The following is a 12,900-nucleotide window of genomic DNA, read 5'->3' as shown; positions in this document are numbered from 1 at the left end:
CAAGGAGAAGACTTTCGCTTAAAGTGACATCCGAACCGCTACTTTGTTTACGCATGAAAGAAGGGTTGTGGTTCGACCGAGAATTGAACATGGGACACCTTGATTAAAAGGTGAAAAGGAAATAAAACTAATGCAGATGGTTTGATGTGGTGAAACGTCACCATGAAGTTCACACGATTCGCATTTTTCGTACCTTTTATTTTTTTTCGGTTTAAACCAGTTGTTTATTTTTTTTAAAAAAGAAGAAAAACAGCTAAATAGAAAAACAGCCAACCCTAAAAGTAAATACTTCTTTTAAAAAAAATACTCAAATAAGTAGCAAAATTCTATGTAGTATTTTTACTTCAAAATATTCCATACCCTCTTTTTGGAACAAAATAAAATTAAAATAAAACATAAGAAAAATACTTAGATTTATATGATACACTTAAAGGCTGCACACCTAGAGCTTTTGGTTTTGTATAATCTTGAAATTCTACAGTTTTATATAAGCACCATCACGGTTTATTCAGTCCTCAAGTTTTCTGTATTTTTAACAAGAGGGATTGAACATGAAGGGTGTGAGATAAGAACATGATAACCCACAATTTTACTATTTTAAGAAATTAGAAATTTTCTGCTGCACAATCCATTTTGAAAGTCGGAAAGCTGATTTTTCACATAAGTCTATACATGAGGGATTAAACGAAGCGGTATGCGTTGCTGCCGATCTGATGCTGCTTAACTCAGCAATTAAAAATTTGTTAGTTACCATGTTCTTGGCTCACACCCTTCATATCATTATGGAGCTCTCCCCACCCCACCAACACACACACACACACACACAAAAAAAGGACTACGGAATATATTTAAGTTAAGATAAATACAACTGCACAACAAACATGATTGACTGGAGCTTTTGCGCTTCTATCGAGAAGTCCGGAATTCAACTCAGCATTCGACCATTCTGACAAAACTTTTTTTCATTCCATCTATGAAGTAGAAATAGTGCGTGTACTGTGAGTTGGCTGACTTCATTTCTTATTGTTTTTAAATCGTTATTATTACTAATTACCAGCAGTGACGGTTTTGCGAGGGTTAGGGGGGCGGTCTTTCGGACTGAAGCCTGTTCCCCAAAATTACGGAATGTCTAAAACAAACGAAATATCTATTAGTTATGCCTTTACTCATAAACTTTAAGCTGCCGTCAAATAAAAATTACGAATGTTTAGAAAAACTAAACTTTAGTAAGAAAAAAACCCTCCCAAAATACTTTTCTAAATCCGCCACTGATTATCAGTATAAAATGATCTTCAAGGTTGTATCCGGGAGATTATCGCTAAATATATAAACGAAACGAAATACAGTATTAGTTATGCCTGTACTCATAAACTTCAAGCTCCTCCCAAATAAAATTAGGAGATTTTAGAAAATGAAACAATCAAAGAAACCCGTCCCAAAGTACGTTTCTAAATCCGCTACTGATTATTTGTATAAATTAGTATTCAAGGTTGTATCCGGAAAATTATTGCTAAATCGTTGCACAGCTACAGTATAACAGAAATGTGGAAGTACGGTTAGACGGATATATTGAAAAACGTACGCTTTGACGGATATATAGAAAAACGTAAGTTTAACTTCTGCGTTAGAAGCTAGAGTACTAAGCTCTTAGAAATGAAACAGACGACAAATTGAAATGATATCGAGAAGAAAAAATATCGATAACTCAAAAGTTAAAATAAAGTTAAATAGCCTCTAAAATTGCCCTCAAATACTACATTCTTCATGTTAGCTTTAATTCGTAAAACATGTGCTCCATCCATCTTGATGGTGAATTTTAGAGCGAAATATGGCATTTAGGTCATGGAATTCTTATCTAAGTATAGAATATACTATAATAAAGCTATTTAGATAGAAAAATCATGAAAATGAAAAAAGCCAAAATTTCCAAAATTCTCGTTTTTTCCCAAAAAAGCCGGCTTTTTATGTGAAAAAAACCATCGATTCAAAAAAGCCGGCTTTTTTGCATCTCTAGTTATAAGTAATAAAGTGTGAATTATAGAATATGAATGATATGTAGTTTTTATTTATGTGTGGGTCAGTATTAGAGTAAGTTAGTAATGTATGTTTTAAAATGTGTAGAAAGCATACAAGACTATTATCATAATTTGGATTTGATATACGTCTTGATATTGCATGTATGAAAAATAACGATTTAGCATTACATAAGTTATGCATGTAAATACCTAAACACAAACTTGTGCGAAAATATGAAACGTGTTTTATTTAAAATATGAAGATTTCATAGATATTCAAAATCGATTACAGCGACGACTATTAAGAAAATTGTGAATTATTCAGATCAGCTATTGTGACATGTTCATTACAGATTTCTTTTTAAAATATTCAGATGCAATTTGTTGTGAATATAAATTAATCTAATCAAAACACAATCTTACTTCAGTAGCTAGTTAGATAATTTATTTTCATTTTGGAAATTATTTCGTAAGAATTCGTCAGTATATTTACAATTATGAGAAATCATGTTTCTTTTTGTATTTGAACTAGCAATAACAATAGGGTTCCCAAGCATTCAAAGACGAACGTGAATTATAATTTTGACAGGTTTATGATACCGGTAAATCGGATTGGCGTTGCCAAAGAATAATAAATGTTATAAAAGCTCGTTTTTAGCATTTGTAGCGATATTCCTAACAACTGCTAAAATATGGTGGCTCAATTTACATAAATTAAAACTGAGGTTACACAACTGTGATTATACTGTAAATATTCATATTGTGTTCTTATTGATGTAATGCTAAAATTTTTGGTAAGTATTTGCTCGATCGTTTTCAAATGATTATACGTAAATATTCATATTGTGTTCTTATTGATGTAATGCTAAAATTTTTGGTAAGTATTTGCTCGATCGTTTTCAAATGATTATACGTAAATATTCATATTGTGTTCTTATTGATGTAATGCTAAAATTTTTGGTAAGTATTTGCTCGATCGTTTTCAAATGATTATACGTAAATATTCATATTGTGTTCTTATTGATGTAATGCTAAAATTTTTGGTAAGTATTTGCTCGATCGTTTTCAAATGATTATACGTAAATATTCATATTGTGTTCTTATTGATGTAATGCTAAAATTTTTGGTAAGTATTTGCTCGATCGTTTTCAAATGATTATACGTAAATATTCACAGGGTGTTCTCAATGATGTAATGCTAAAATTTTTGGTAAGTATTTGCTCGATCGTTTTCAAATGATTATACTAAATATTCACACGGCGTTCTCAGTGATGTAATGCTAAAACGTTTGATAAATATTCGCTCTATCGTTTTCAAATGATTATATGTCAATATTCATAGAATGTTCTCAATGATGTAATGTAAAATTTTGTGGCAAGCATACGCTCGATCGTTTTCAAATGATTATACTGTAAATATTCATTGGATATAGCCAGTGATGTAATGCTAGAACTTTTGGCAAGTATACGCTCGATTATTTTGAGTGTTATATATGGGATCCCTGCGTACGCTCGTCCCTTTGTAAATTTAAGGTAAGTATTCGGTGGAGTATAAAAATATTAGGTGCATATACGTCATATTATATAGTATTCGGTGCATATAGGTCCCATTACAACCCTAAGTGTTTTTAAGCCTGAAAATCTTGAGAGGCCTATAGGCTATTTAAACAATTAATTACAATGGCTTTGTTAGAATGAACACCTGTATAATTTAACTATCGTGGTTTTTCGAGACATATAGCTATCGATTTAAAATCAAATATGAAACAGAGATGAAACCAAGGAAAAAAGAAAAACCTAAATTATTTCATGTTTAGCTTTAGAAAATTTCACAAAAATATGTTGGAAACAGAAATGTTCATAAAACGAGGCAAGGGGATTGAAAATGACTCATTGTAAGTTTGGAGGCGGGTTTAAACCTATATACCAATTAGAAATTAAACTTTTGTATAAAAAGTAGATAATATATTAAAGGACAATATTTTTAATCAAGACTGAACCCATCAGGAGAGGGGATTATTAGATTGAATGTTTGGATTGTTTAACAACGTCCCTTTAAGGTATCGAGGCTACCTGACACAGAACATACTATTTTAAAGTGGAATCTGAATCTCTATTTGGGTTTGTATCTAAGACACATATTCACAGTCGATCTATTGAAGCGGAGGGGGATATGCATTCCTGTTAACAACATTGGGTATTTATAGAATATTGTCTTTTATAAGTTCTAAACATACATATGAGCACTTTATACGTTCTCATGTGATTGAAATGAAATCTTTATTCAATGTCCCATGGCTATGCTCTCTAGACTAAAGGAAACTGGTGATTAATGGAAATGGATAATTATGAAATAGTTGGTAGAATAAGAATATTGAAGAAAAAAAAAGGAAAACCTAGAAGAAACCCACGGACACGATGTTGTTCACCACAAACGCATATGGTCTGGGATCGAACCAGGGTCCCCTTGCACTAGATGTGAAGGTTTTACAACTTCCTTCTTGCATTTTTCCAATGACTTCCACACTCGACAACACGAATACAAACATCGAGAACAGTAAAGTAAAACGCTGATGCTATTCAGAGGGAGTCGAACCCCGATCGATTGCGCTTCGTAATAAGAAGTTGAACGCCCGACTCGATTTGGCTATTGCTACACACCGCTGAGTTACCAAACACCCTCCCCCACGTATATTATTATTATTATTTGTAGTATTTTGGAAAGTATGAAAATAATGTGTATAAAATTCAAGAAAAAAACATAAAACTTAAATACAATAATACATTATGGATTTTTATCTACCTAAAGATAGTGGTTGGAACTCCAAGTATTTAGGCCAAGACGCAGTTAATGAAAAAAATGATTGTTTACAACGCTTCTTCGAGTCAATAGGTCACAGTAAACACGTACGAATATAATAGGTATTACGTCTAAATTATGCAAGAATTAACGGTGGCGTTTCAAACAGTAAGATCTGGTAATGAAGCGAACGAACTGAAAGTATTTCTTCTTACAAGCGACAGAAATAACAAAACTTGTATGTTTTATTTAGTCCTTTCTAACGAGAGAATTGTTTTCCCAATTTATTTATTTTCCTGTTTATCTTTCGGCATGAGTTTCTTCTTCCACATCTATAGACTATTTAAAAGAAAAAAAAATGTGAAAGTTTGGTGATGAAGTTATTTAGACAATCTCCTTTCATCTTCTCTCCCATATTTCTTAGTGAGAGAATGCCTGAAGGCTGAAAAGTGAGGAAATGTGAAGATGACTCTATATACATGTATGAGAAGAAAAAAAAAAAGTTTTTAACCCTTGAACTACAAAAGATTTTCTGAGTAATAGGATAGTAAGTGATCTCACAGAATCAAAGGTCGTCAACCTTAGTCACAATGTTTGAGATTCAAAAAAAATCAAAGGAAGTACCAGAATGTACCAAATACTCAAAGTAGTTGCAACACTGGGATAGTATTTTTTTCAAATCGAGAATTTGAACATCATTCTCGTTTTTAAGGAAGTGTCCAATAATTTTCAGGAAGAGGCATCTGTTGTTAAAGCTATTGTTGGTTAAAGTTAATGCGTCCCTTTTCAGTACTGAAGCTATATGAAACGTGAATCTACAGTTTAACGTGGTATCTACCCATTCGTAGAATCTTAACCACTATAATGCTTTCAAATGTCAATGCTCTGTTTTCGGCAATCGAACCCGGGATCTCGTGCTCCAAAGGCGCTCATATTAGCCACTAGACCAGGACGGAGAGCAGGAAGTCTTTTTGCATTGGCTGCAAGGTAAGAATGATACTAGGACCGTACCGTATTATGGGTCCTGCGAACTGAGCAGGCATCATCTCGAAAGGATTAAAAGCCTGACTTACTAAAAATAACACAAAATTTACCGTTTTTCTTTTGTTTGTTTTTCATAAGTGAAAGAAGATAATGAAATACAACTTACTACAATCATAGATAATGGTTTTCTACAACAGAAAATACGAACCTGAAGAATTTTCAGTGTTGTCATCCATGGAAATTACAGTGTTGTCAGAATAACATTTCCCCCAAAATCTAAGTTAAGAAACTAAAGAAAATTTAACTCAACTGCATTTGATTACGTATCATGTTGTTTTGGAATTCTGTGAACTACTTTTTAAATAATATATTTATTTAGTTTGTAATAAACAAAATAGTTTTAACACACAGTTATTTATTAAAATTAAATAATAATGTTATTTAAAAAATAGCTCACAGGATACCAAAACAACATGATACGTAATCAAATGTAGCTGAGTACGTTTCCCTCTAGTCGCTTCCTTAACTTTGATTTTAGGGGAATTGTTATTTCGGCCACACTGCCATTTCTATGGACGGCAACATTAAAAATTCTTCAAGTTCATATTTTCTGTTGTAGAAAAACATTATCTATGATTGTGGTAAGTTGTGTTTCATTATCTCCTTCCATTTATGAAAAACAAAATAAAAATGGCAAATTTTGTATTATTTTTTTTTAGTAAGTCAGGGTCCTAAGGAGACGCTAAATGGTTAGTTTTACAGTTTACCTTCATTCTGTGCGGCTGATGCCTAGAAAAGAATAGAGATGGATACAGCTTTGTTTTAATATTGGACATGATAAAGAGTTTCGATTTAAGAGAATAACATGAGTTATAAACATTTTTCATTATATATATATATATATATATATATATATATATATATATATATATATATATATATATATATATATATATATATATATATATATATATATATAACGGGTCTATTATTTAAAAATATAATTATTTTAACATGTTTTTTGTTTAACTTACAATGGTTCAACTGTATCCCGGTTAAGGTTACTAATTGACCGGTATTTTACCGGAGCACCAAAATTTTTATCAGGCTCAACTATATGTTTCTAGGTTTAAAATACAATTATTCTACATGTTTTTGGGGATTATGAGCAGATGCCGGTACTTTTACTTTTCAGAGTTAACAACCCTAATTCCGGTTCAACCATGTCCTCAAATCTTGCAACCTTACTGTAACCCATTTTTCGATGAATTTTTGCACAGTGGTACAAAGCGAATGACAATACAATAATCCATTATTCTTTTCGTATATCATATTTATATATTTTTCAAGTAAGATTTTTTTTCATGTTAGAGATCAATATCAGCCTGGTCCGTCTGCAACCAGCTTTACTTTAAGCAAAGCTATTATCTAGTAAGATAGGGGTCAACTTTCAGAAGTTCGGAAAAATTAAGATTTTCACGATTTTCCATAACACTTGAAAAAATAAAATAAAATAAAAAGAATGTTTTAAAAACATATTTTCTTTAAAAAATATGTTAACAAAGAATAAAACAAATCGTACTAAAAGGTAGAAAGTAAATCTATTTTCAAAAGAAAATTATTTTTTATACATTTACATGACTAAAAATAAAAGCATGGGGAGGATTCTCAAATACAATCATTTGATTTACACGAGAATTGAAGAATTTATAAATTGATTGTATATGAAAGTGTTCCTCATGCTTTTCTATAAAAAATTTTTAAAAGTTATTTTCCTGAAACAAATATTTTTTTACTTTTTTGAATAATTTGTTTTATTTTGTGTTATTTTTAAAAAGAAAAAATATTTTTAATATATTCTTTATTTTATTTTATTTTTTAACATTTTAGTACGATTTTTTATTTTGTTAAAATGATTTTTTTTAGTCAAAGAAAAAGCATATTTTATTTTTTCTTAATGACACAATAGTTCAATGTAAAGGATAGTTACGTTAATGAGGGTGTACACATAAAAGATTCATTGGCATATTATTACATTACATTATTATTACATATTATTACATTACATACTTTATTACATTAATAATCTACTTGCTTATTGACGAGTTTTCGACTATTGTATTAGTTAATATATTATAACTTTAATATGCTAATTGTTCGGGCCATTCTGCCCTCTGTTTGTTTCATAAAATTAAGAAGAAAAAGAAGGCTTATGTTTTTTCAGTGTCTGAGCCTATTGTGAGCATTTTCAAAACTTGGAACAAAATATATGTTTTATGTAGTGTCAGGTTTGCTGTAGAGATGTCTCTGCAGGTCAATATGGTTTCTATTTGTAGTATCTTACTCTGGCGGTCTCTTGTCTTTCTTTTCAAAAATACCGTTAGGCCGCCTCCCGCATCTTTTGTCAGTGTTGTGTTGTGCTTTCCTGCAAAAGCCTCGTGTGCGGGATCTTCAGTGTTTGTGTGTAGTATTTGCTTATTCTAATACTTATTAATTCCAGAAACTATACAAATTTATACAGTCCACAAGTCCAAATGCAAAATAAATTGTTGTTGTTTTCAGTAACCCATTATCTGTTTAATTAAATGCGTAAAACAATAAATTATTGTTTGGTCGCCGTATACATGGTCCATCCGCGCCAAATTACTAGTGCCTGTGTGAACTGTTGCTGTGAACAATAATAGACTAGTGATTGAGCGTTTGTTTTTTCTCACGAACATAGTGCAGTGTTTTAGAGATGGAGCCGCTAAAAATTAAGAAAAGAACATTAAAGTCAAAAATTACGCGCGAAGAAAAAGCCATCACAGAGTTGGACGCTACCGCAGCGGCAGCCATCTTGGTGCATCAGGCGAAGGTCAGTGAACTCCAGCAGGAGTGTTCAAAGCTGCTGGATGATATTTCGGCGGTGGCAGGAGACGAGGAGTTCGAAAAAGAAGAGGAAGAGTTAGCGGAAATGGACAAGAGAATAGTGCAGATGTGTGTTCAATTGATGGATTTCCAATTGGAGGGAAGTAAAGGAGCTCAGCCTTCGTCTTCGTCTGAAAGGCAACCTGCTAGTGACGTAAGACTACCGCAGTTTCAGTTGCCAGTGTTTTCGGGAAACCTCCATGAGTGGTTATCGTTTCACGATTTATTTGTGGCTTCAGTACACAATAACAAAAATCTCTCAGGTGCTCAAAAGTTGCAGTACCTCAAAACATCCTTGAAAGGGGAACCAGCACAACTCCTTCAAGCGATGCAAACCACGGACAGCAACTACAAAGAGGCGTGGGACATTTTAAACGCACGTTATCACAATAAGAGGGAAATAGTGAACGCGACAATTAAACGCTTAGTTACGCAACCCGTAATACAACAAGAATCACCAGCCGCCCTACGTAAGTTAATTGATACCACAATGGAGTGCACGCGGTCCCTCAAGGTACTCGAGCAACCAGTCGAACACTGGGATGTTATCTTGGTTTATCATATTACGGATAAACTGGACAGTGAAAGTCGTAGACAGTGGGAACTTTCATTGAAAACAAATGAACAGCCGTCATTTGAGCAGCTCGCAGAGTTCCTCGATAACAGAGCCCGCGCGCTCGCAGTGTCTGCCGGCGGGAAAACGCGCGTCACCGGAAATAGTGAGCAAGTGAAGAATCGCGACAAAAAACAAACTTCCTCCCATGTTACCACCAGTGAACGTGGTCAAACATTATGTGACGTATGCAGTGCAATCCACCCCCTCTACAAATGTGCTGAGTTCACAAAACTCAAAGTGTCTGATCGTGTCACCCTAGTGAAAGAGAAAAAACTGTGTTTTAATTGTCTTCGAAAATCGTGTAGAAAGGATACGTGCGCATCTAGTACGTGTCGCAAGTGCGCTAAAAAACATCATACTCTCTTGCACTACGAGAGAGCTGAGTCACCAGTGCGTGAATCAAATATTACGGCCCATGTTGCAGCGGACGCAAGTGTACCACAGGTGTTATTATGTACTGCCATCGTGAAAGTAAGAGGAAATAATGGTGTGTATTACCCCTTCAGAGCGATGCTAGATTGCGCGAGTGAATCTAGTTTTGTCACCGAGAACTGTGTACAAAAGCTGGGTCTCAAGAAAAAGAAATCCAGTATTGTGATTTCCGGGATTACAGGAGCAGGAGTGGCGACAGCGAGTGCAATGGTGGACTTAGAGTTTCAGTCATTCGGGGGAACAAGTGAAACTTTTGAAACTCGTGCTGTGGTAGTTCAGAAAGTTACATCTGATCTACCCAAACAAAAGTGTCCTAGTGCTACAAACTGGTCTCATTTAGAGGGCCTAAGATTAGCAGATCCCACTTTCAACGTAGTGGGCCCCATTGACATACTGTTGGGAGCGGACGTGTTTCCATCACTTATGTTGAGCGGGAAGTGTATGGGGCCACCCGGGACGCCTGTCGCATTAGAAACTAGTCTCGGCTGGGTGCTATCTGGCAATATAGGTCCGACAAGTGGGAAGCTAACGGTGACGTCACATCGAGTTTCCTGCGAGATCGATGAAGCTCTTCGCCGGTTTTGGGAGTTAGAAGAGCTCCCACTTACAAAACACATGTCAAAAGAAGAAAGGAGCTGTGAAGAACACTTCGTAGCTACACACCACCGTGACGAGCATGGAAGTTATGTGGTGAGACTACCCTTCAGGGGTAACACAGCCCCATTAGGCAGATCACGAGAAATTGCAATGAAGAGACTATTAAATACCGAACGAAAGTTAGCCAAACAACCCTCCCTTCAGCAACAATATCGCGATTTCATGAGGGAATATATTCAGTTAGGGCATATGGAACTCATTCCCCCAAGCGAGAGAAACGTTCCAGTTGAAACTAGTTGTTACCTACCACACCATGCTGTTTTGAAGCCCACTAGCTCCACTACGAAGGTGCGAGTGGTCTTCGATGGGAGTGCAAGAACAACTTCGGGTGTATCTCTGAATCAGAAGCTCATGGTGGGGCCAAAATTGCAGGACGATATTTTCCCGATTCTTGTTCGTTTTCGTGAGCATCGTGTTCCCTTATGTGCGGATATTGCAAAAATGTACCGGGCAGTGTTAGTGCACAAGGACGACGTCAACTTCCAAAGAATTGTGTGGAGAGATTCTCCAAGTGCTCCAATGGAAGACTACCGTTTGTTAACAGTGACGTACGGTACTGCATCTGCTAGCTTCTTAGCAACCAGATGCTTGCTCCAGGTAGTTGAAGAAGAGGGGGAGAAGTATCCTTTAGCAGCGAAGGCGGTGAGAAGAGATTTTTTCATGGATGACTTCCTCGGAGGTGCAGCTAGTGTGAGCGAAGCAATTGAGCTACAACAACAGCTGATTCAACTTTTACGAGAAGGAGGCTTCGAACTTCGAAAGTGGCTATCTAGCGAACCGGAAGTGCTCCAGGCTGTTCCTCCCCATATGCGTGAAATTGACCTACAATTCAACTTTGACACCGATAACAACATCAAGACCCTCGGAGTACAGTGGTCACCTGTTAGCGACGAGTTTGGGTTCAACGTAGTGCCTCCCTCTCCCCCAGAAGTGTGGACAAAACGAAAAGTGTTGTCAGAGATTGCCAAGATTTTCGATCCCCTTGGCCTTCTCTCCCCAGTAACCATCAGGGCCAAGATGATGTTACAATCATTGTGGAAGGAAAGCCTCGGTTGGGACGACCCCCTCCCCTTTGAAACAAGTGCAGCTTGGCGAGAGTACTGCGATGAGTTGTTTGTGCTCCGTGAAGTGAAAGTCGAACGATGCATTGTGCCCTTTGACGCCGTCAGCTGTCAATTAATAGGCTTCTCGGATGCTAGTGAGCGGGCCTATTCTGCAGCCGCCTATTTACGAGCAGAGCGTCTTGACGGTCGTGTCGACGTGAGACGTATCGCTGCAAAAACCAAGGTTGCTCCCATCAAAACAGTTTCCCTACCCCGATTGGAACTGTGCGCCGCATTGTTGCTGGCCAAATTGTTAAAAACAGTTGCAAGTGCCATCAGTGTAAACGTCCAGGATACAAGGGCTTTCACTGACTCCACTGTTGTGTTGGCCTGGTTAGCCCAGTCACCTGACAAGTGGAAAACTTTCGTTTCAAATCGGGTAGCGAAAATACAAGGAATTTTGCCTTCGTCACAATGGTCACATACCAAGAGTGAAGATAATGCAGCTGATTGTGCGTCAAGGGGGTTAAAGCCCAGCGAGCTCTTAGAACATCCCCTGTGGTGGAGCGGTCCAGAGTGGTTGCGCGAAGCAATGTTGCCAGAGCCTCCATATCCTCTCGCTGACTTTACTACAGAAGTGGAAGAAAAGAAAAAATGTATCACCGTTATGTGTGTGCAGTCTGAAAATGACATTGTGAACCGTTTCTCCTCCCTAGTGAGATTGAAGCGTGTAGTGGGTTGGTGTCGCAGGTTTGTTTACAACTGCAGGAATCCGGTGCAGAAACGCCAGGGGGCACTTACATCGAAAGAAATGGAAGAGAGCCTCTTGTGTTTGGTGAAGGAGGTGCAGAAAAGAGAATTCCACACTGAAATCAAGTGCGTAGTGAATGAAGAACCCATTCCCAATAACAGTAATATTTTATGCTTGTCTCCCTTCATTGACGAAAATGGCATCTTGCGTGTGGGGGGGAGATTACAAAACGCCGACATTTCTGTGGATAGAAAGCATCCCGTGCTGTTGCCCAATAAGCATAAATTAACGGAACTTCTGATCAATCACGAGCATTTAAACACTTTCCACGGTGGCCCTCAATTAGTGTTATCTACGCTACGGCAACATTTCTGGATTGTGGGTGCGAGAAATCTAGTGAGGAAGATAATCCGGAAGTGTGTAAAATGTTGTCGTTTTGAAGGAAGAACAGAGACGCAACTAATGGGTTCCCTGCCCCCCTCTCGCGTAAATCCAAGCAGATGCTTTTCCCACACAGGTGTGGATTATGCAGGGCCGGTGCTACTCAAAGCCAGCCGGGGGCGCAGCCGTTTGAGGTTTAAGGCATACATCTGTCTTTTTGTGTGTTTTTCCACCAAGGCTATACACCTAGAATTAGTAGCGGATGCAAGCACTACTTCCTTTCTCGCTGCCCTAAGGCGTTTTGTGGCTCGTCGG

At 36.6% G+C, this 12,900-nt stretch overlaps 1 protein-coding gene across 1 annotated transcript; it reads left to right on the top strand.

Moving 5' to 3' along the window:
- The first annotated feature begins 8,535 nt into the window (after positions 1-8,535).
- LOC145661713 (uncharacterized) lies at positions 8,536-12,323 on the top strand. The gene is made up of 2 exons (XM_081727046.1): positions 8,536-11,846; positions 12,170-12,323. Exons 1-2 carry the CDS (start codon positions 8,536-8,538, stop codon positions 12,321-12,323), a joined length of 3,465 nt encoding a protein of 1,154 aa, XP_081583172.1.
- Positions 12,324-12,900: the final 577 nt, after the last annotated feature.

The sequence above is a fragment of the Thermobia domestica genome, chromosome 10 (assembly GCF_964235325.1).
Source record: "Thermobia domestica chromosome 10, izTheDome1.hap1.1, whole genome shotgun sequence".
NCBI lineage: Eukaryota > Metazoa > Arthropoda > Insecta > Zygentoma > Lepismatidae > Thermobia > Thermobia domestica.
This window is presented reverse-complemented; position numbering and strand designations above follow the sequence as displayed.

Bases quoted from the DNA above. Each gene is read 5' to 3' on its own strand.
- LOC145661713 (XM_081727046.1), top strand. From the start codon at position 8,536: ATGGAGCCGCTAAAAATTAAGAAAAGAACATTAAAGTCAAAAATTACG. The intron at 11,847-12,169 runs GTTAGCCCAGTC...TCTCCTCCCTAG, and splicing joins TCCACTGTTGTGTTGGCCTG to TGAGATTGAAGCGTGTAGTG.